The sequence below is a fragment of the Copidosoma floridanum genome, unplaced genomic scaffold (assembly GCF_036245765.1).
Source record: "Copidosoma floridanum isolate Cflo_tuat_1 unplaced genomic scaffold, Cflo_Japanese_pri ptg000012l, whole genome shotgun sequence".
NCBI classification, from domain to species: domain Eukaryota; kingdom Metazoa; phylum Arthropoda; class Insecta; order Hymenoptera; family Encyrtidae; genus Copidosoma; species Copidosoma floridanum.
In genome coordinates this window covers 2,229,132-2,253,833 of record NW_028321889.1, presented here as the reverse complement: position 1 = coordinate 2,253,833, position 24,702 = coordinate 2,229,132, and the positions used below count along the sequence as shown (strand labels likewise).

The following is a 24,702-nucleotide window of genomic DNA, read 5'->3' as shown; positions in this document are numbered from 1 at the left end:
GGGCTTCCTCGATTTACTTTGCTGCTATTGGCAGCGCGGGTATACACACCCTTTCGAGAGCTCGAGTTCAGCTTGGATTATTCTCCCTCGGCTCTTATTTTCGCGCGAAAGGAGATTTCACGCCTTCGAGGAAATGAATGGATTTTTTTTTTTTTTTTCCCTCTGAATGGGGTCAAGAAGCGAGGGGGTAATTATATCAGGCTGAGAGCGGCTTCACTCTTAAATCTCTTGGTCCCGTTGGAGTAGAATTGCGTTGGAAAAATTTAAAATCGACCACCTTTTCATTTATTAAATTACAGAGTACACCCTAACACTTTTTAGGGAGATTAAAGTAGAAGTATCACTTTCAAATCCAAATTTTTTTTGCAGTTCATGGTGACGCGTTATCAGAGAATAAAGTCCGACACTATTTTTTCTTCTTCAAAATTATGTTTAACATCGCGTTGTAAAGGAAAAACAAAGGAAAAAAGCCCTCGCGCAAGCAATGCATTACTTGATCAAATTCCCGTAATCTCGTTTGCGAACAACCTTCCTTTTTCATTTTTTTTCGAGACGAAAGTTAAAGCTCGACTTTTCGCGCACTCGCCGTGTTATACATTTTGTGCCCATCCCGAAATCACTAATGGAATGAGTCCAGGCGCGATATGTGTTTTAAATTTTGGACAAATTAATCAAAAAACGAGTCCATTATCGGGAGGGAAATATAATTGAATACAATCCTGGTTGATTTCATTTCCCTCGATTTATTTATTTTTTTTGTTTTTTTCTTTTCCATTAAACGTTTTTCCTGTCGTTCGTGTAATCAAACAAAATGGATTTGGCCAACCCCTCGCGTTCGATAATGGATTCGTACGCTCGTTAAATTGGGGCAAAAAATTACAATTTACGATAAAACGAAAAAATGTTTGCACCAGCCGATTCGGTTGATTCAAGTGGTCGTTCGCGCAAGCGGGTCGGGGAAAAAAGTGGCAACTCTTAAAGCGCGACGAGTACATTTTTTATCCGCTTCGTCTTGGGCTCTCATCCTCCCTTGGTTTTTCGCGTCCGCCGTGAGTTTTTCATCAAAGGCTCCGCTTTGAAATTCGCCCGGAAAAATTTCATGCGCGACAGAAACAAATGTATAACCTCATTTACTTTTTTTTATTTTTCCATCCCCCATCTGCAACGCGATGGAAGTTAATTAAACTTTTCATCCGTGTATTTATTGCTCGCAAAAAAAAAGCAATCATACCCGCACGCAGTTTTGCTAATTATTTCTGGTGTCAGACCTAACGGGATGTTAATTAATTTCAACGCGACGTGGCGGTGGAACGAAATTATATACACATTCCCTCGGGAGAACCTACCCTTCAACGTGACGTAAAGCTCTGTGAAATTCATCAAGTAAAATACTTACGGGCGAAATTTTTTTTTTTAATTTACAGTACAGGCTTTTTCGATTGTGATCGCACCGTAAGGCCCGTTTTTACCTTTTCCCGTGCAGTATATTACACATTGAGGGTATACGTCGAGCGGAAAAAGTAGGTGACTCCCAACAGCCCCATATGTATATGACCTACAGCTCATCGTTCGGGCTTTTTGATCCCACAGCACTGATTCTCGACGTTCGAGTAACGCATGACTTTCCTAAAAGCTCTCTGCTCCATCGGAAAAGTTGGTCGCTCTCGCGGATTAGGTGTTTTATATTAATCTTTTCCTCTTTTTTTTTTTTTTTTTTTTTTTTTTCTATCCAATGTACAATGTGCGCCTCACCACACGCGAAACTCGGGGAAGTTCGAGGGCGTGGTTTTTTAAGTTGAAACTTTTTAATCGACAAGAAAAGTAAAAAAAAAAAAAAAAAAATTTCTCTCCCACGTCGGCGCGCAGGCACAACAACTTCGCGTGGAACCTGCGCAAGCAGCGGGGCAGCGCGCGGCTGCACGACTTCCCGTTCGACGTGGATCTGTCGAAGAACGCGTCATGGGGCCCGAGCTGGCAGACCGACCTGATAAGGCTGGAGCGGGGCATCGTGGGCGCGCAGTTCTGGTCGGCTTACGTGCCGTGCGAGGCGCAGTTCCTGGACGCCGTCAAGCTGACCCTCGAGCAGATAGACGTGGTCAGGAGACTGGCGGCCAAGTACGCGGGCAGGATGAGGCTGGTGGCGTCGAGCTCCGAGCTGGAGCAGGCCCACAGGGACGGGGTCATCGCCAGTCTCGTGGGGATAGAGGGTGGACACAGCATCGGGGCGAGCATGGCCGTGCTCAGGAGCTTTCATCATCTCGGGGCGAGGTATATGACCCTCACCCACAAGTGCAACACCCCTTGGTGAGTATGTTTTTGGGTCTCAAAAATACGTTTCTTCCTTTTTTTTTTTTTTTTTTTTTTTTACATTCATTTGCGCGGTTGTGGTTTCGTTTGCTTATCAGAAGTAAAAGAAAAACAATTTGATGCTTCAAATTGAAAGTTAACCGATTTAGTCACTAGTTCTTGCACGAATGACAATTGCTTTCGTGGCTATATATCCTTTTCGTTTGCGTTGACGTGTAGAGTATTAAATTACTTGCTTCCGATGTAGAACGTGGTAATATGATTTTGTTCGGCGAGAAAATATGCTAACTCGATTTCTATTGCCAAAGAACCTTTTACTTGGGCTTTTGCCAATTTTCCTGACGAAAAATTCAATTTTTGCGAATATATGTGATTCGTATTCTTGAAAAAACAGTACCTCTTATCGAATTGAATAAACAACTTTATTTTTGAATGACAAATACTTAGTGGCAAATTTCTAGTAGCATTTAATGGGAGTTTCAAAAGAATCATGGAAATTATGATTTGATCTTGCCTTTTTTTTTTTGCAGAAGAATAAATTGTGCCTATTTGCAAAAGTGAAAGCTTTTCCAGGAGAGAAATCGAGCTGAATGCTTTTCGTCGAAAAAATATGTCGGAGATTTTTTTTTTCACTCTAAAAATTCAAAGTTTAATGCGTTTTCGTTGGGATAAATTGAGTTAGCACACGTTCACTGAGAGAAAAAAAAGGTTATCTGGTATCATTCCGAATTTTTACTTTTGGCAGCTTAATTTTTTTCATCGTCTAATTGCCGTATAGTAAATTTTTCTCTCAGTGTTCTCTGGCTGTCTTTGCCGGATTGCTCTGTTGGTCCACACATTTATATATCAGCATTTCCGAACAGTATAAACAAACAGATTGAAAGAATGTAGAAAATGACATATCATTTTTTATCATCGGTAATCATTTTCTTTTCATAGTATAGTATGCAATACCATACATATATACCTCATGATCACGCAGTGAATGCAAAGCAAATGAGGGTTGTACATTTCCTAATTTCCACCTATTTTGTGCGACAAACGAACAAAAAAAAAGAAGAAAAAAGATAAAACGCAATCATCGTGTAATCACTACAAAAGAGCCGGTAGGGGGGATGTCGAGCCTTGCGGAATATCAAATAGCCAACGCACTTGCTCTGGCCCTCGAGTACCAGTGGCAAAAGTATAAATAGCCCGAGTTCCGGGCGAAACAAACAAAACGAGCAATCGCATGGTGAGGGGGGAACAAGCCCGAGAGCCAACTCATACTTTTGGCTGATTAATTTATCTCTTTTACCCCGTCTTATTGCGCTGTTCCATGCGGGTGTGTTTTCCCTCTCTACGCTCCCAAGGCGATTGTACGAGAAATTTAGCCGTAAGTCGCGCCACTTCGCTTCCGCGTCGAAACGTACAGCGGCCATTTTACGTCGGCTAAACAAACAAGCGGGGCTGGAGAGGGGCAAAAGTTTCGACGCTGGTGCGGGGGGCTCATTTTTTTTTTTTTTTTTTTTTTTTTGCTTCATCTCTTCCCGTTTTAATTAGTACAACGTGGCTCCGGTGTCGATACCTAAAAAGGGCAAACACACGCGTCCTCCCTACGAAGCTTCGACGGCACAAACGGATAAAAACATCACACAAGCGCTTTTTTTTATCACTCGAAAAAAAAAAGATCTGGATCGCTGCATGTTGTTTGCGCAAATCTGCGTAAAGGTTTAAGCGAAAAATTTAATCGGCGTTCAAAACTACGTAAACACCCTCTGTTTCTGCGTTACTTTTTATTGCTCGTTCGTGCATTTATATCACACAAAATATTCGAGCTTAGGAAAAAAAAAAAAAAATCTTCACTTATATATGTATGTTACAACGACGATTCAAATGGTCGTTTGATCAATAATGAAAGACCACGATGCGCGTGTTCATTGCGTTATGTTGGATTTACGGGCCGCATTAATATTAGGATAAAGCCATATGCACTCCGGGTCTGGGAATGACTAACATAATAATAATTGATCTCGATTCGGGAAGTGGAGGGGCACGAAAAGCCCCCACAGCGATTTGTTGGAATTAATTTGCTGCCCATTAACACTCCACGGATTGTCGGGGGATTTTTCGGCTTTCGCACGGCACCTGAATCGAACAAACGATTTTGATTATTGATTTCCGGGTTGGCAAGTATAATTTTTAAAAATCTAAATCGGACAGCCATCCATCGGTTTATCGATTCCCCGTGAACATCAAGGAATCGCTGACCAACTGTAACCATCAAAGGCGGAGGAAACGGAGCATCGAGTGTCGAGTATTTATCGTGGGAGGGCGAATTTGGTATTCAATTTTCACGAGGTGCGCGAGCCAAAATACCAATTTCGCAAACGAGCCCACCGTGCACATGTGTGTATATGTGTGTGTGTGTGTTATATGTACAGCGCTGAAATTTTCACTCCCACCCCGTTAACCCGCCCGTTAATAATCGAACAGTAATTGACGTCGAGCAAGCCACGCACGGTACAGCGGGGACTCGATTTTGTTATTTTCGTGTGTCATGCGCAAGGATACCCTTCAAAAGAGAAACGAAAGAAAAAAAAAAAAAAAGAAAAAAAAAAATTGATGGTCGCGCAGCTCGAAAGAACCCAGTGGCTCCAGGGAAGCAAAAGCTCTGTGCCATCAACGCCACGGCGTTACGAAATTTCACCCGCACTGACGAACGAAAAAAGAAAGAAGGAAAGGAATAAAAAAGAACAACAACTACTACACTCGGCCCGAAATTGTTCTCTCCGCCAAAATGGCCCTTGAAACGAATCTCGCGAGAGCACTTGCCACACCAGCTGGACGCACACACGAGGCAAACGTTTAAATTAGTTTGGGGCAAAGAGCATACACACACATGTACCCCAGGGAGTAAAAATCTAATTTCTACCGCTACGTTCTTTCTATCTTTTTTTTTTGTTTTTTGTTTTTTTTTTCACCAGCACCGTTGCGCGCGGAGGAATAACACAAAGGGGCCCCACCGCTAATAAAAGGGATGCTCGTTTCGCCTTTGCCCGGAAGGGTATACGCGAGAGAAGTTTTATTACCCAGGGTGCATTGATCCAAAAGGAGAGAGGGACGGTCTCGATTTTATTTAAATGGCCTTCCGGGACGCGCTGCCGACTTTCCATCCGAGCCAATGGAATCGCGCTCGTGTCTTGGGCGAGCGCATGGGTTCGTGTTATTTTTCACGACAGCCTGGTCGCGCGGAACGCTGGCGTCGGCCTACATCCTGGAATGTTTCCCGTATTGCTCCTGTAGAAGGACCACTACGTATTTGTACGTGCGTATATACTCTGCGCATCGGGGGACTTTTTTGGATGTTCGCGTTCTTTTCTTCATTTTTTTTTGTTTCACTTTCCTCTTCACGTAGGTGCACTTGTTTTTTTTTTTGCATGTACCGGTAGGATATGCTTACGAAGTGCTGGTCGAGGAGTTTTTTTTTTCAACTTCGATTGATTCTACGTTATCAGTGCAATGATCTTTCTTTTCTTTAACTTGACGACCGCAATCTGGAGTAAAAGTAATTGTTGCAAAATCAACATAAACCACGTACTAGTTGAAAACAATAGTAGACGATACAGTCGATGAGCGTTAGGTTTCCTTGATTCGATTACTCAGCAGCAAAGAGCGTAAAAAAATAAGCTATAAGCTCACGTGGTCCGAAAAACATTGAACACAGGGCCGACTCGGCGATAGCGGACGACCCGGACAAGGACCTGGTGACCCTGGGATTCTACAGCGACGGACTGACGAGTTTCGGCAAGGCGGTGGTCCGCGAGCTCAACCGGCTCGGCATGCTGGTCGACTTGTCGCACGTCTCGGTGCGAACGATGCGGGACGCCTTGGCCGTGTCTACGGCGCCGGTCGTCTTTTCGCACAGTGCCGCCCGGGCCCTCTGCAACTCATCGAGCAATGTACCCGACGACGTGCTCAGGAATCTGGTTGGTACTCATTTTTTAATTTTTTTTCCTAATTACTTACTCCCTTGGTACGGTTACTTTTTTTTTTTTTTTTTTTTTTAGAGATTTCATTAGTTAATCTACGTAAATTACCACCTTGTGGGAATTTGGGTAGAATTTTTCTTGGTCGGCGTAAAATTTTCCGTTCATAGAGTGTCGAAAACAAAATTCCATGCGCATTTAATCGGAAAACAAAAAAAACATACACACGGAGCGGGTGGACCAAAATACATCGCAAGGTTTATTTACTTATATTACTTATTACACAGTGGTACGCTTGCTTTGTTTATGTTTAAACACAGATTTTCATTTGCTATCCAGAAAGTTTTTTTTCCAGTACCACATTTAACTTCGGATTCATATTTCGTATGTACGTCTGACCGCATATTGATCTGTACTACTTATTAGAGCACGACAATGTTTTTTATTGTTAAAGTTGATTTAAACTTTTTTAAATATTTTTTCCAATAGTTCCGTACTACTTATTCACTTCAGGTTTAACGATAATCATCATAAAATGGTTTGCCCGACACAACGATGAGCAGTACTACTGATTACGATGTAGCGCTCGTGTTTCATTTAAATTTCAAATATCATACGTACTTTTCAGTTTATAATCCCAAAATTATTTTATTTAAACGGTATTTCATTTCACTTTGAGTTGAACGATAAAGTCAGTGTGTGGGTGTGTGCGTCCGATCGAACGTACAGCTGTGCTACTGATTATGAAACAGCGTGCTGATATTTAATTTATTATTGAAATACACTATTTAGGTACTATTTTGCATTTCTAAAAGTATTTAGCAAACAGTATCGTACTTTTCTTCGAGATCAACGATAACATTTACCGATACACCCATACGCCTGACCAAACGTTGAGTTATACTACTGATTGTGATAACATTGTTACATTTCAAAAAAAATTTTTCCTCAAAAGTACTGCACTTCGCTTTCAGTTGAACTATACGTCCAGTTGAATATCGAGTCATGCTACTAAATATGATGGTTATTTTATAATCACCACCAACGTTTATTGTTTAAATAAATGAGTGGTCGGCGTATTACGTCACTTTAAACATAAAATTAATCGAATAAAAATTCACTGTTTGAATGCATTAGTAATTGAATTTTCATCCAACCTTTTTGCCACTTCTGTCAAGAGCAAGTGGAAGTTAAAGGGGGGAGACATTATACACGAGCACACGCATGAAAATTAGAATACGAGGGGACGCTCGCCGCGAGGGCTTGAATTCTAATTGTCCGATTGCCGAGCCGCTTCTTCTTCATTATAACGTCGAGGAGGAGTCTGTTTTAACTTCTCGCTACTCGTTAAAAAGTACTCGGAGCCCATTGTCTGCGCCGACGTTCCTTCTTACTCTTCCCCCTCGTTCTCGTAGTCTCTAGGCTAAAGTACAAAAGACACTCGAGCCATTCATTCGTCGTCAGCAGTACCCTTCGTTTCTCCGTCTAGGCTCGAATAGGATCAAATTAAACGCACACGACTATACCCTTCCCTCCCAAAAAAAAAGACACCATCGAGCGAAATATTATACTCCAAAGACAATAGTTTCGTGAAGTACCATCGCAGTTTTCAAACTCTGGTAACGCGACGCGACAGAGTTGTTTGCAAAAACACAGAGACCAAAGCCGGACGCCCAACAATTTCCACCCATCAACGAGTTGCAAGGACGCTAAAAAAAAAAAAGGATCTCTCCCTCTCTAGCACGCGTACACGTGTTTCGACCTTTCAACTTTGTCATCCCTCCCGTGTGTGTGTTTTAGGACCACGCGAAAAAACAGACGCGACACGTACGAAATAAAGAAGCGAAAGCGGGGGAAAAGAGAGGCGCGAAAGCGCGTATTAAAAATCATCGCATCCGTCCGAGCTCATAAAAGAACTGATCTATCACCGCGCGCGTAAGCTCCCAATCTTCTCAGCAGCACTCGCGTCCCCTGTGTATTTATACACGTATACCCTGCGTTTCCGCCCCTTTTTTTCCTCCCTGGCGCTTTTCCGAGATACGTGTCCTCCCATTGTTCCCCGAACTGTGTGCTCCGTACGTGTGTCCGTCCCTTGGCGTACGGAAGGAAGAGATTGCGAATTTTTTTTTTCTCGCTCGTCCGTCGCCTGTTGAGACAATAGGACTGAAAGGGAGGGGGGGGGGGAGAAAACAATTTTGATCGGGCTCTCGGGGCGAGCGTTTTGAGAACGGATGGGACCGCTTAGCCGAGATTCATTTCGTCAGTCGCGTCGAGCTCGTTTCGACGACGCTTGTGTCTCTCTTCGCTCGGTGACAGGGGGGAATCACGATGGTGCTAGAGTTACCGTCTGGTGCGTATATTGTGCATGTTCACCCCCCCCCTTTCGTATGGGAAATTAATGGATCCGCAGAGGCCTCTGATCTACTTGAAACTTGCGACCCACCCCCCAACCCTACGATGATTAAACGTTTTGATTTTCGGTTTGTACGAACCACTAGCTTAACTTAAATTTAAACGGGCTTGGCTCGCTTTGATGAAGTTTGCGACTCAAGTTGATGCAAATTACGTCTAAAATCAAATATATATATATTTTTTTTTTAAATCCAATCTTCGCTTTGATGAGAATCTCTTGTATTCACTTTTTACTTTGCTGTTTCTCAAAGATCATTATTTTTCATACAAATACATAAATAAAGCTAAGAGTAGTCATAGGATCGATTTTCATAAAAATTAAAGGAAAAATAAAAAAAAAAAAAACATTGTGGTTTGCTTCGTTAACTGGGAACTAATCAATATTGTTTTCGCAAGCTTACCGATTAGCATCACGAATCAAGATAGTTGTATCTTTTACAGATTGCTCGCTTCATTATTTAGTCATTCGATGAAGAGTAAAATTACATGATCGATGGCTAAAGTAAGACCCAAGGGAAAAAAAAAAAAAAAAAAAAAAAAAACAGAAAAGAGTTAGCTTTATCCATACAATGAGTCCTCGGCGTACCGACTTTTTTAATTAGAGAAGAAAAGGAGGGAGAAAAGTGAGAAATAAGTAATTAATACTCTCCCGCGAGATTAAAAGATCGATCGCGTGGCCTCGGCGGATGTATCCTTCAGGGCCTTTCAAAAACACACCCCAAGTTTCGCGAGCAAACACACAGCCCTCCATTTAAGTTTCGACTCGATCTTAATTAACTCCGGCCTCGTCTCGCCGAACTCATTACGCAACGGTCCTTTGTATTTTTCATTTGGTATCGCAAAAATTTTTCATTAATCACTCGGGTTTTCGGACAGGGACGCCGAATCTCCTTGCTATACGTGTGCAACATAAATCGCTTCTACAACCCTTCCTCTTCCGAAAAAAAGAGAGAGCACCAAACGACGTTTCGTGCTCGACAAACACCAGAAGAAATCCGTCTTTCCCCACCCACCCCGTTTTAGCAGGCTCTGGTCGCGGGGAAGAAACTTTATTCGCTCCTGAGAGGGAAAAAGCGTGTCACAGAAAGAGCCCGACACTAACAGAAGGTGACGACGTCGCGGAGAAACAAAAATCATCGGCAGAAGGTCGGGGAGTTCAAAGTGACGCCGCTTCGGTCGGTGAATTTTAATTTCAAACTCCAGTCGACCTTATTTGTAAGAAAAGAAAGTTATATTGTATATTGAACCGACATAGATATATATATGAAATGCTCAAGGTGCACGATTCGTTGCGAGTTTGTTCATTTTTTAGCTGCGTTATAAAAAAAAAATTCCATTAAGATCAAGAAAAGGTTATCCAGAAAAATGTTTGTATAACGGGGAGGGAGATGTGAGGGAAAAATTAAGATAAATTTTCTCATTAGTAAAGTGTGTAATTAAATTTTCATAGAGTGCAATTACGGTCTCAACAAAAGTATAAATATTGACGTTGAAGTAATTTTTCAAAATAAATGTTTAATCATGTTATAAATTACGTTAATTTCCACTACTAAGTTAAAACATAATACAAGTAAAGATTCTTGATTTCTTTTTGTTTTCCTTCGTGTATGCAAGGCGACAAAAAAATAGCCCTGTCCTCGAACTCACCTTTTTTCACCTCAAAAGTCCAACAGACTAATGATCCGTGGAAATGGAGTTGATACACACGGAAGAGCGAAGATGGATAAGTCCCGCTTAGCAGGGAGACAGAGAAAATCGAAGACTTACCGGCCACCCTCTGCCGCTCTCAAGAAAACAGACGGGGAAATTCCGACTCTAATCTGCCGTGGGACTACCCTCTGAACCTCCTTTTCCCCCCCCCCCCACTTGCTTTTTTTCTGGTCTACACCGCCGACTTCATCCATTTCTCGGCTAAATGTGCGTGTGATGTAAACATATACGCGCACGAGCGTATTGAGGTTCAACGTGCATGCGACTGATGCACTCCACAACGAAGATGAGGCTTTCCCAACCCCCTCCCCTCATGAGCAGACCACCTTTTTTCTCTCGCGTTTTAAGCGCAATATATGCAAGTTGGTCGAAGCGACAAGCTCCCGTGAAAAGTTTCTGCAAACGAGCGCTAATTTTCGCATTTTTAATTATGCCTTTTTCTCCATAAAAAGTAACATTAACGACTCACAGTTGTGTCTGCTGCTGGCTCTTTTTTATTTTCAAACTCGCAATTAACGCGCTCAAACGCTCGATTACCGTGCGCGTAGTCCGGTGCCGCCACTTGCCCCCAAGGGAGACACACCCACGTACACACACGCGCGTGTTTTCAAACATCATCCCGGTGAGCGAGAGAAAAAAGTTGACTGCGTTCGTACACCGACTGAATTTCTCTCCGCTTCCTTACACACGCACGGCTGGTCCACAGTTTAGTTTTTCCCTCCGCCTCTCGTCGAAACGATTCGGTGAACTAAAGGAGCTTCGTTTTTTAAAGGAGACCCATCTCATGAGCGAATATTATGACGAAAGCCAAGCCGGCTAATGAGATTCGCGGGGCTTACGTATAAATCCTTGTCGGAAAAGAAGCAATGAGGTAAAATCCGAGTACATAGCGCGAGGTCATATTATTCCACGGATTAGCCGACACGAAACAAAATGTACACAAAGTGTAATCCCCGCATTGGTATCATCCTCGCATGATCGGGCGAACGTATATAGCTCCCCGCGCCAGTCTCCAACAATAATTCACGATACATCCATGGAGCGCGTTTGTACGAGTTTCCCGAGGAGTATCGGTAGGGGTCACGGCTTATCCGGGACGCAGAGCCAAGATTAAAGTCTAAAGTTAAATTGCGTTATTAATCACTTTGTATTGTAAGTGTATGACCGGGGCGCTGCATGATTTAGGCGGGTGTGGTATTGGCCCGGAGCAACGGGGAGGGGGTTCATGAATAAACCGCGATCCTATTCTCACTGCTACCACGATGCTTAACGAGCAGTTTAATTGTCGTGCATGGCTCGTTGCTACTCGGCAAATAATTAACCTTTTGAGCGAACCGGGCCGAAGGTTATATCGTTTTGTATTAATACCTCCGTGCTCGCTAACTTTGCCCAACTCGGTGTGTGCTCGTTGTGGGTGTGTTTATGTTTACCTGCCACGCACGTCTCGTTGGGTGGCCTCGCAAGTGTTTACGGTACCGGCTTATTTGGGTGCGTAATTTATATTTATGTGCTCCGTGGATTTATATGCAAGGGAAATCGAGATTGATGCCGGGAATTGCCTCCCACGCGTAGGGAAGCTGTTTTTCTTAACAAAACTACGGTGGAGTTTTCGATTGTCAAATAATGTCGTTGCAAGGCTTTTCATTGCTATTGGATCAAGTTTTTTTTTTCTTTTTTTTTTTTTTTAACGTTACCTTACTTCGTTTCTAGATCAACTGCACGTACTGAAAGGCTCCATGGTCTGACCATACGTTGAGCTTTACTAATTATTATTCACCACGCTCGTATTTTATTTATTTCTTGATCATCGTGGTACGTAAATTTCGATTCACATTCTAGACAGTTATTTTTCTATCAGTGTCGTATTTATTGTCAGATTGAACAAATACCCTGTGGATATTATATGCCCGGCTGAACACTAAGTTATAACTCTACAAAGTCGAGCTCGTGTTCTACTTGTGTTTAGGACATTATACGTAATTAAAATGGTTTTTTTTCTTATATCAAAGTATTGTTGCTTGAATGATACATGTCCGACTTAACATTGAGTCATATCACTTATTGCGATGCGGTAGGTTTGTGTCGCACTTACGTTTGAAGCGTTATTTTTATCTATAATGGTACCCTGTTTGACTATCAGTTTAATTTTACGCACAGGTAGATTGTGCATGCGGCTGACCAAACGTTGACTTTACCACTGATAATTAAGTGGGTACCGTGAAATTTTCCTTTGTTTGAAAATTTGCGACTGTAATGAAAATAAAAAGAACGTGTGGTATTGAACGACGATGAAACCAGGGATGATTAATATTGTCCTACATATTTTCTTGACTCGTGAAAACGGTCTCAATTTCAGCGCCGTTCCATCTGCCGTGATCACGCAAATTGACAAAAACGAGAAACAAAAGAAAGAACCGTAAAACCCAGCCACAGAAAAGACAGGAAGCTACTCCCAGGAGTCGGCAATAACGGCCGAGCACTCCCCCGCCGTCCAGTCGTTCCTTGCCAAGCACCCGATTCCTTCCTCATTTCCAGTAAATACAAACACAAAGCCCACGTAACGAGGCAGATAAAAAGTGCAATATTTTAGCGGGGCGGGCCCTTTGCAATTTCCTTCGTATCTCTTGAAAAAAAAGCCATCCTCTCGGAAACAACGACAAAGGCACCCCCCCCCCCTCAGTCCCTAAAAAAACAGCGAGATATAAAAGCAGGTAGAGCCAGCATAATAAAAAGAGGAAAAGCTCCTCTCCGCAGGTGTGCCCGGTATCGCTGGCTTCTAATCTCAAGCTAGTTTCGAGCTGCCCCTGTTAAGACCTCAATCTCTTGTCTCTCTGTTTTCCAGACGTTCAACGGCGGCCTCGTCATGGTGAGCTTCGACAGCGCCCACCTCAGCTGCGGAGATAAGGCATCAATGCACGACGTCATAGGTAAGAGCCGCCTGTCTTGTCTTTGAGGGGGTGGCAAAAATAAAAAAAAATAAAAAAAAAAAAAAAGAAACACTACCATATGTATACTTCAGAGCAGATGCGCGCGATAAAATTGTAATCGGCGATCGAAGGTAGGGTTACATTTTTACGAGGCTCTGCTTTATTATTTCAGCTCACATCAACCACATAAAGGAAGTGGCCGGCGTCGACCACGTCGGCCTCGGGGCTGGCTACGACGGAATATCCAGGTGCGTGTGTGATTATTTTGGCTGCCCTTTGTGCCCCGTGAGGTCGAGCATTCGATGCGCTTTCCAGCCGTACCGGTGAACGCGCGATTCGTTACATCGTCAGCTATTACCGCCCAATTGGTCAGACCTCGCGTGATTTACAATTACAGGAACTAAGCGCTCGGGTACGGTTACTGCGGTGCACGATAACGCGCGCGCGTGCAACCGCGTATCTAGGGTAAGAATCTCTGTTTGGGTCAGCGTCCTTCTATCACTTTGCGGGAGCGGCAGCGGTCCACCCACCAATTTTCGGATAGTGCGATTTTACGGCTAAACGAATTTGCTCCCAAAGAGAGAGAGAGAGAGGGATAGGCGTCTTTGTTACACCAATAGGACTGTTTTTAGAGTTTGTCGGTGTTGGGGGGGAAAAAAAAACTATAAACCATTTATACTACTGGGCCGTAAATTTCGAAAGCTCTGGTTGAAAGTAGCTCCTTCTTCTTCTTTGAGCTACTCCCTAGCTCAGCGTCAGAATTGGGATCTGGGATTTTATGAAGAATCCTCGGCCAGAGATGGCAGTATAAACCGAGCAATGGAGTTGTATTACGACTACGGGGTTCCCCCTGTCACTGGCCCCGGGGCTTTTATTTTGTTTCGTTTACGGGCGTACTGACGTTGTTGAGTATACGCAATTTTGAACTTTCTACGCTCGTACAGATGATCTCGTTGTGAGCAAAAGTTTGGCTTTCAATTTCACCATTCCGGTATAATTTTAGAGCGAAATTCACGGCTGATGGGAAAAATTAAAGTTTTACAATTGAACAGCACACGCGGCCACAACTTCATCTGTGCTGCGTTAAATATTGAACATCTGCACGTATACTTTTCACAATGATTGGTGTATCGATAACTCGTGCAGCGAAATCATTAATTACTTTTTCATTAAAATCATCAATTCAAACGCCCATCAATGCCAATTAAATTGAATTCCACGAATCAAAATCAGAAACTATACAGTATCAATTTACTATAAATTACGCGAAATAAGGAAGAATCGTTGTCCTTGTTATGAAAAACTACGAAATGAATTATTATGCGCAATAGCAGCACTACACGTACGATGTGTTTTCTGAGCCATCCGCAACTTTAAATCACTCCGTCACGTCTAATTTTTTTTTTGTTTCGAGAAATGATCTACAATACTTATAGTTAAGCTTCATTTCGTGGTGCTGCGTAATCAAAAACCGAATACTCTCAAGTATTAATCACCAACCTCGATAGGTCACGCAGCATTGACGGGGTGAAAATTATCCCGACCCCTCCGTCAATCGAATCCTGAGGTCTAGCGGGCAATTTCTATCCGACATTTCCGAGGCCACTCGAGGCTTTCACCACCCGATGAAAGAGGGAAAAAACCAACCCACGCCCAAGCCACCTTTCAGAACCGCACGAAAGGAAAAATAGACCAATCGAGCCTTGCACCACACGCCAACGGCGCGAAAGGAATTTGATAATAATTTCAGGCCCCAGACATTCGGAGAAAAGAGGAAGAAGAAGGAAGCGAGAAGGCACGTGATAAGGAGGGACGCGAGAAAAAACCCCCGTGGCAGAAAAGTGCTCGCTCGACCAATTATTCGAGCCATTCCAGGCTCGCTTGCCTCTCGAAAGGGTTTGGCTTTCACCGACGCCTGAATCCCGTCTCCCACCCACCCCCCCTTTTTTTTTCTTCTTCTATTTTTACTTCCTCAGGCTTCTTCATTTTCCGCGGGACTGTCGCGAATATTTTTTGGCACTTTGAAGAACTGGCACTCGGGCTAATCAAAACGTACGTGCCGACAGCCGGGAGCTGAAAATTTTCATTCAAAATATTTTAACGCCAACTGGCAGAGAAAGGAAAGCGCGTGAAACGTGCGGGAGCACGAATTTTTCCCGAGTCGGCGGGGGATGATTCCTTTTTCGCAAAAGTGCCACGGCTCCGCGGGAGAACGATAAAATATGGAGCCTCACGTATCTCCCCCCCCCCCCTACCTTCACCCTCCTTGGCTTTGACAGTGTGTATCTTTCAAAGGCGCGTTTATTTTACCGCAAATCCACAGATGTTTGAGATGAACAAATGCTGGCTGTGCGGATTTCTTCCGCGTTACCCTCAAGTAGTATTAAAAGGAAAATAGCAAACCCGAGAAGTTTAAAGTTTTCCTATCGTGAATTCGACACAATGGGCTTGATGCATAATACTACGACGCCATTCAAGCTTTACGAGTAGATCATTTTGTCCCTGATTTTTTCGCTAATCGGTGAAGTATATAACATTTCCACGAATCCTGGGAGGTCCTTGCAATAAAAGCCTCGATTTTTCTTCGATTCAATGGGAAAAAAAAAAAAAAAAAAAAAAGGAACCGTCGCTCTCTAAATCTCTCCGCGCGTGCATTACCGAACGGAAGGGACCTTGGGAGAAAAATAATTGAAATAAAAGTCGACGGGCAAAGACACCCCATCGAGTACAAATAATCGACGACCGGATGAAAAGAGAGGATCAATGTAAAAGCCATTACCCGCGGCTCAGGACTCCCCCCCTTTTACCAATCAACAGTTGGGTCCGTCAATAATTCAGAAGACTCCCTCCACCCCTCCCCTTCCTTTGGCCTGTACACGTTCTCCTGTCTCCTATTCTATTTTTCACTAGCCGTCTCTCGTCTGCCACGGTATACCTACCCCCGTGCAAATGAAAAATAGAGGCGAAACGGAATATCGACAAGCGCCCGGCGCGATTTACAATTTAAAGGCGCCCTGCGTCGTCGATTTCCAAGTCCTACCCCCCCCCCCCCTTGGACCATCTCCTCATCCTCCTCGTCCTTCCAAAGACGAATCGCCAGGGGTATAAATAACAGATCGTATCTCTTCTCCTCTTTCCTGCCCCCCCTCACCCAGCCGGCATCTTCTTACCTGCGTCTGACCAAACGTACGGCTTCGCTACTGAATTTTTTCCTCTCTCATTTCCCGTACACCTACCGCGGCCGGAGGAAAATAAAGTAAAAACGCGCATAGCCAATCAATTAAAACGTGGTTTTCTCACTCGGTGGGTACGTACATACTTCTTCGGGCGACGGTTTAATCGTCGCTTCCGTTGTAGCGGAGACGCAATCAAGCTGTTAATCGCGTAGTGGAGGTAGGAAAAAAAGTTTAGTTGTCCGCGACTAGCCCAAACTACGTACAGGTGCTCGACTTTGCGGAGCTTTCCCGCGCGACTGCATGCACAATGGGCAAATAATCACGTATGTAAATTTCCCAACAAGTCCGCCCACGGAGTTGCCCGACGTGTCGGGGTACCCGCTGCTGTTGGCCGAGCTGACGCGCGACCGCAGATGGCCAAGCTCGGACATAAAGAAACTGGTCGGCGGCAACCTGTTGCGGGTGCTCAAGGAGGTGGAGCATCACGCGTCGACCCTGTCCAACCAGACACCGGCCGAGGAGTGGATATCCCGGGACCTCATCGAGGGATCGACCTACTGCGCCTACCTCGGCGTCTGAGCCCCCTTTGGCCTTCCGAGTCACGATACGCCCGTGTGGCCCCCACCAACGCCCCCCTTTTTTTTTTCACGAAAAGCAAGGGGAGCCCCCAACTCGTGAAATCCTCGCAAGTGGTATTTTTTCGGATTTGATGAATCGAGCTGTACACGCATGTATACGCGCGTGCTTCTCGAGTTGGAGTCGCAAACACGTACGATGGATCAATCATCGGGGGCTCCGAGGATAGAAAATTGAATCCTCGCCGTGTACCGCTTGATTGGGATTTTATTTGTACGGCCGTACACCCTTATAAGGGGAGCCTCATCATTTCAAGTGCCCATAAATTTGATTTTCAATCGAGGGACCCGCCATTTGATGGATCGGGCTTTTTAACGGGGGGAGCAGCTAATGCCGCGTTATTTTAACACTCTCTGTCAAACTTTTCGCAACGAGAATTCGGATGCGACTGAAAAATCATTTTTACCGATAATGGTAGGTATGTCACAGTATACTTGTAAATAGAGGGGGCAAATAAAAAATATATCTAGAGCGAGCAAGGTTTTTTAAATCTTCGAGTCAGCTGATTGTTGTACAATCGACGCGTGTACGTGTAACTATCGTGGCATCGTCCGAATAGTCGTAGAGGGCCAATTATTGTATGAGCTCGAGGGGAGGCGAGCTACCACCTACGTGCATATAATATATATATATATATATACATACGCGTGATGTGTTTGATAATTGATCATCGTGTAAAAAAAGTCCTAGGATCGCGAGCGTGTGCGTGTTGTTTCACTTTGGATATAAATATAGATAAACTGTTTTAAAATTAACGACAACAAAAAAAGTTGAGATGGTTATCGGTTGCATATATGAATGTTACGTCGATATTACCGAGAGTTGTTTAATGCGGGAAGGAGCTCTAGTGGTACTGTGTACATTTGTTACGACGATGAGTCTTTTCGCGATCGTTTTGGATGTTACGGAGGTGTTTTTTTTAGCTAATCTTAGATCGTTGGTCAATAGAGTAACAAAAATATACTTTAAAAAATCTTCTCGGTAACATTGGAAACGAGCGCCACGCTTTCTGTATATTACGTACATTATATAAATAATTAAAAGTTACGCATATTAATATAATAAAACTGCCAAGTAGATGAAGAAACTAACGAGGACGATCGATTTTTTCTCAAGTACCTAAATGTACTTACACGTGAGTACGTGTGTGACCGTATTACGAAATAGAAAATTGCGATTTTTTTTTTGTTGTTAGGAAAATTTTTAGATTTTCTTTAATGCAGATGTACAAAATTGAAAATTGATAACATTTCCACGAATGTTTGATCGCACCGTTTACTCCGAAGGTAGTTTATACGCCAATATATTACTGACTTCCCATCAAAATGTTGGAATCGTATTTTTCGCATTCATATCGAACGATATCAACGGCATGAACAACCATGTATTGACGCTGCGAAGGTCACGTGTACAAATATAACAAAGTGCGCACAATAAATCCGACGATATTTCTTGCTTTTGTTTCAACGGTTCACCTGCGTTTGCCGTTATTCATCATCTTTGGCGCTAATGCAAAGCAACCATTTACTCCGAGCACTTGTATACTTCGAACCGACACCGAGAAGAACTGATTTTGTATTTTCATGTAAATAATAATAAAACAGCGGTGCTGTGAACTCGAAAAATCACGCTTCCTCGAATCATTGTCCCGACAAACTTTCCCATTCCATTCGAAAGGTGCACAATCAATCAAAGTGCCCCTCACCCGGTCAAGACTCGAGAAAACGGCATTAAAAACTATTGAATGAATCCATAATGATGAAAACTGTGTTTGTATAGGCAAACTTTGTAAAAAACTCTTCGATAAAGAAAGCAAACGGAAGAGCGGAGCTCGAAACGAAAACAAAGACTGACAGAGACGAGTCGGCAGAGAAAAAAGGAGCATCGACAAGTTTGATAGGCGCAGCTCAGGGAGGAGGAGGATATCACCGAAGAAAAAGAGTAACAGGTAGGTGAGCGAAAGTAAAACAAAATTTTCTCTCGGAAAAAAAGGGGCCGGGGCCCTCCATTCGTCGTCTTTGCAGGGGCGAGCGAGAAGACTCATTTTTTGCCGCCTCGGCAAACAAACGCGGAAGGGATTAAAAAGCCGCGGGATCGACACACACACACACACTTTCCGAAACTTTTACATTTTTCACTCTCCGTATGAACGTATGGACGTCGAACTTTAAATTGCCGAAAGCGAGAATGGCTTTTGTTAGTCGGGGGCACGGATGGAGATCTCTGATATCGGGTGAGAAAAATGCTTTGATCCGCTCACTCTCTTATTACTTGCCGTTAACCGGCCCCGATGGTGTTGACAAAAGCTCTTGCACGAGTATATGTGTACGGGATGTGGAGAGGACACGCGCGCCCCGACACGTCCAAAGTGTTGTTTCGAGCCGTAGAGGAGTATCGCCCGAAGCAAACGGTGCTCTGTAGGTTCGATTGACCAGGGCTCTGGAATTTCGCCGACTAAATCGAATGTTCGCTCAACTATGCGCATAGTTAACCATGTTGCTTTAAAACTCGAATTTTCCTTCTCCACGGGAGGAGGAGTATGTTATATTTTTTTATTTTTTGTATAAAAAGGATGGCTTGGCTTTCTGTAGTCTGTGCTGCGCTTGAATTCGATTTACTGAAATTTCGTACACGGTCTTCGAGCAACGGAATTTAATTTTATCAGCACTGAATGTATTTTCTTTTCCGGTAAAAAAAGATTACCACGTGACCTATCGGTACATCCTATTATCTCTACGGTTATTTGAGTTTTCAAGTAACACAAAATATTACCAAGTTACATTCAACAAAGCAAAATAAGCAAAGTCAATGATCAGTTGTTGATTATGCACTGAAGGCAAAGAGGTTCGTCACATATCGTGTTTCTTCCATAAGGCATGTCCCGAATAGAAGACATGTATGTTTTATATTCGAGACTTGTATAGTGTACGGAAAAAAAAAAAAAAAACCTATATATATATATGATAAAAAGGTAGTCAGCTATAATTGAAACATCGGAAAAACATAATAGGAAAAGTGCGATAATTTTTTTTTTCTTCGCTCGATTAAATTCAGAACGCCTGTCACCGTCATTTCTCATAAAACGTAAGATAACAGCTTTTCTTTTTTATTATTTTTAACGTCACAGCAGAGAGAGAAGGAGAGAGAGGGAGTTTCGACGGTGGTAATAAAAAGACAAACGACTCGAAAAGGTGTTTTTCTATTAAAATTTTTCCCATTCACTTTTAATGGCCGCAACGTCGTAAATCACAAAAATTCACGTAAAAGAAAAAAAAAATTTCCCATAGGCAGCACTAAATGCTCAACCGACTGATTTATACGTGCCATCGCGCGTATCGGTGCTTTTTTTTTCATCCTCCCCCGAACCATTAAATATACTTTTTTTTTTTTTTATTTCCAAACGCGCATTAAAGCCCCTCGTACATCCCCAAGTGATCCACTGCGAAGTGACGTCACGCGTATCCCTACAACTTGCCCCTTTTCGAGCGGCCCTTTGTCTGAAAAAAAAAGGCCCAAATATTTACCAAAATTTGCCCCCACACGCGCGCGTACACACTCCGAGAGAAAAAAAAAAAAGGGGACCAAAGAAGAGATCAAAGAGGAAATGGTTGTCCTCCTCTTGCTCAAAAGGAAAAGAACAATGCCAAAGAGCCGTAAGTTCGAATTACCGCAGTAATTACTCAGCAAGTCGAAAGGAAACCAGTTTCAAGCGCGTATATATATTTACACACAAACACACACACATATCCAACACATGCTCTCTCGTAGCGCTTTGCCCCTCGCAATCGTCCCCGTCGTTGATGTTTGCACTTGCACTAATTGCACGGCGCACTTGCTTTTTTTTTCTTTTTCCCTGCCACCTCGAACCCCCCGACAAGCTTAAACATTCATCGCCTCGTATCCCTCCTAGTCAACCCCTTGTTTGCCGTGTGTACATTTGATTCGTTTTAAACCAAATATGCCCAATATACCCAATTGTAACTTGTAAATTTATCCGCTCCACCCCAATGTAGATTCACGAAATCATATAGTGAACCCTGGGGTTTCATTTGGTGGTGCTGCTGTCGCAATACGCAATACGCGTGTACGTATATAAACACGCGCTACCCCGACTATTCAACTTGAGATTATATACATAGACGACACGTGCATCCCCTGAGCCAACTAACTAGCCGGCTGTGCGATGTCGGTGCCCGGGCCATTGTCACGTTACGCAAGGGTTACATATTGCATAACTACCCCCCCCCCTCACCATTCCGTACACGAGTCGCGTGCAGTGCATGTATATATATATATACACGTATAGTTTTTGGCCACCACACTAGCACCGCATCAGTAGGAGGCAATTCTGCAACATTACACGTACAACAGTCACGCGAGAGCTCGAAAGAAAAAAAAAAGACAAGAGTGCGTATACCTGTTAATAGCAGCTAATGCAATATAACCCAGTGGTCATTTGCACCCCTATGCTCGTTATCATGTACACGGTACCCAACAGCAGTGTAGCTCCCTCCTCCTCCTTCTCGCATGATTCGCGAGCAGGAGAGAGAGAGATACATCATGCGCGCCCTGAGAGTTCGGGCTTGCATAATTCATGTCCCACTTCGTTCCTCCGCGTGTGCGTGTGTTGTGTGCAGTGTATATACACAGTTGCCACCGTATACGTACATTACGGTCTTGATCATTGTGAGCACCGGTGTCGCCGACGCGAAAACTCAGACAGGCGAAGGATGGCTCTCCATTGTGCGGACAACGCCGTAATTGTCGGACCGGCCCAACTCTTTGCTCGAAACATAATACACGCGTACAATGTTTCCGGTGTACCCCAACGAAAATCACTCGGTTACACCTTCAATATCGCACTTTGAACGAAATTCCACGAGGCCCTATCTGCTCCCTATCACTTGGCGCTCTGCTATTTATGTTGTTGTTTGATCGGGAGATTACTTGTACCCCTCTCCCCTTTGTTGTTTTCCATTGTGACGGTGAACCTTTCCACCCCCTCCCACGGAGGGCTTGGTGTCTAAATCATCCTAAAACGAGTCCGCCGAACGGAAGGGAGAGAGAAAAAAGAAAGTAATCGGTGATGCCCCGATACGTGCGTATTTTTTTTCTTTTTTACTTTTCACTCGCTTCCGTCTCTGGTACTGTAAAACACTCGCGCGTGTGCTGTAGGACATTCGAATGGAACGGGCGTGTTCTCGCGACACTCGACGCGCGTATACACACAGCGCGATATCGATTCCATCTTCATCATTTTCGAGCCCTTACGCTTGAGAATCACCGCGCACCGGCTCAAAGGAAGAATATATATATACTTTTTCCATCGGCGCATGGGGAAAGAAAGGAAAGCTCGCTTTGTTTTTTTTTTTTTTTTCACCCGTTGCAGCGAAACATAAATATGCAACGTCACTCGGGGTTTTCATCAAGCGAACGTCTCCGTGTCGCCCCACTGACGTATATGTATATATACCCACGAAATCGCTCTGCTCGGCCCTAGCCAAGTGCAATACATTCCCCAAGCGCCGATTCCGGGGGAAAAATGAATGTACAAAGTTTGCCGGGAGGAACTTTATTAAAAGCGAGCGCAATGACTGTAAAAATTCAGAGGGGGGGGGAGGGGAGGTGGGATGCGCGCACGAGCGATAAGTGCCCGTAAAGCTGAGCCGCAAATGAGACGTCGCGCGTGCATGGCACATAGAGGAGAGACACGAAGCCACCAAGTGACCAAGAGAGAGAGAGAGAGAGAGCTGGCAATTTCGCTCGCATAACTCGTCCACCCGACCTCCTCATGTGTACTACACCCTGCACGTAGCTGTATGTAAACCACTGCCACTGTGCACGGGGGTACATCGATTTTTCCCTCTTCATTTGCGCTCCCTCTCTCGGCGTATACGGGTTTTGGGGTCAATTTCTTGTTTTTTTTTTTTTTTCCCTTCGGTGTATAGTCGATATTTCACCTCCATATGCCTTTTCCTGCGATATTGCGAATCATTGAGACGCAATTTACTTAACAACGTGAACCAGCACCGACAACTCCGCCCGTCTTGCGTTTAAAATTACCCCGTTGGTTTGCCTCCGTTTCCCCAAGTACGGCGTTGCTTTGTTTGAACTTCCAACCCTCGGCGTTTTCTCCGACTTCTTGCTCGACTCTTGGTGATAATTTTCGGTCTTTCGTCGACTCTCTCCGACTTACTCGGAGCTGTTTCCCCAAGGAAAAACCCCTATCGGCTACACGCAAACTTGGCAGAGGTAAAAAAAAAAAAAAAAAAAAAAAAAAAATTTTGTTGCACAAGCCCGACACACGTCATTATTTTCCCAGTACACACGCGCTCACGGGGTGGTAGATCAATCAGAAGTCGGGCGAGCGGAGATGCTGCGGCTCGGCAAATTCGCATGATTTATGGCCCCAACGTTGAAACCGAGCGGTGTTGCTACAATTGGAATCGAGAACGAATGGATGTGGGTGTATAGCTACGTACAATATGCGCGGATAACGCGAGATCGTAAAGCTTTTGGCCGAGAGAGAAATTCATTTTGCACAAAGTAAAATGCCTGCGCCATGCTGATGGGCGGCTATATATTATACGTGTGTCTCTGCGGTCGTGGTAACAACGAGATGGGATACATTATATTGGGGGAGGGAAAAAAGGGCCATAGTTCATCATTGCTTTTGAGCACGTGCGTATTTGAGGTGAAGGAGGGGGAGATTTTTAATTGTATGAAAGTGTCCAAAGAAAAAAAAAAGGAAAAAACATCCGTGGTACCTTGCCTTTATGCGTGTGTGTGGGTGTGCAATTGCAAGTTTGAAGGAGGACGATGAAAAAAGAGCGAGTTTGGCACTGTGGGGGTTAAGAAAGTGGAAGCAAAGAAAAAAAAAAAAAGAGAGAAGGGCAGGGTACTCGAGGCTCTCCTTTGAGTGGCAAAGAGAGAAAGCGCCCTCGCTTGGGCTGAGCTTTGGTCTACTTCTGTCGAGTCGTTGCTGCGATGAAAAATCGAGTCAGAGAGAGACCGACGACGATGTTTGGTACTTGATGGTTGGGCGCTCTCCGGGTTTTTCGTTTTGGCTCTTGCCAGCTTTCGAGTTTTTTTTTCCATTAGGGCCTAATCACGGTAATTTTTTGGATAGAAGACCTTTTTTTTTTATCTCAGTATAGTTAAAGCTTGAAAGTTCTTTGCTTCCAACTAATTTGAAAGCCAAAGAGTTACCGATGAGTTTAACGTGATTTAAGGAATGCATATTCAAATGCGGATTGTAAGGGAGGTGTGGGAGGTCGGTTTTTATTAAAAATTTAAAATAATGGAAAAAAAAAAAAAAATTAAAAGTCCAGAATTACCAAGTTACCTATAAAAACGAATTAATTTCCACTTTGGGCGTCAAGAAAGTTTTATCGTATGATTACGCAGATGAAAAAGTGTCCTCGTTTTTTTTTTTTTTTTTTTTTTTTTTACGTTTTCACAGTAAGAACAGTAAAATGTTATTCTTTTTTTTTTTTTTCTTGTTCACCAACGAAAGGGTATTTTCATGATTTCCTATTATTTGCTTTTTAAGTTTCAACAAATAAA

General features: G+C 43.6%; 1 protein-coding gene across 1 annotated transcript; it reads left to right on the top strand.

Annotated features, from left to right (window-relative positions):
* Positions 1-811: 811 nt before the first annotated feature.
* LOC106638452 (dipeptidase 1) lies at positions 812-17,079 on the top strand. Its single transcript, XM_089590467.1, has 6 exons — positions 812-849; positions 1,867-2,304; positions 6,014-6,275; positions 13,240-13,324; positions 13,497-13,572; positions 16,845-17,079. The coding sequence occupies exons 1-6, from the start codon at positions 812-814 to the stop codon at positions 17,077-17,079; spliced, it is 1,134 nt and encodes a 377-aa protein (XP_089446593.1).
* The last annotated feature ends 7,623 nt before the right edge of the window (positions 17,080-24,702 follow it).

Bases quoted from the DNA above. Each gene is read 5' to 3' on its own strand.
- LOC106638452 (XM_089590467.1), top strand. From the start codon at position 812: ATGGATTTGGCCAACCCCTCGCGTTCGATAATGGATTC. The intron at 2,305-6,013 runs GTGAGTATGTTT...CATTGAACACAG, and splicing joins CACAAGTGCAACACCCCTTG to GGCCGACTCGGCGATAGCGG. The intron at 6,276-13,239 runs GTTGGTACTCAT...TCTGTTTTCCAG, and splicing joins ACGACGTGCTCAGGAATCTG to ACGTTCAACGGCGGCCTCGT.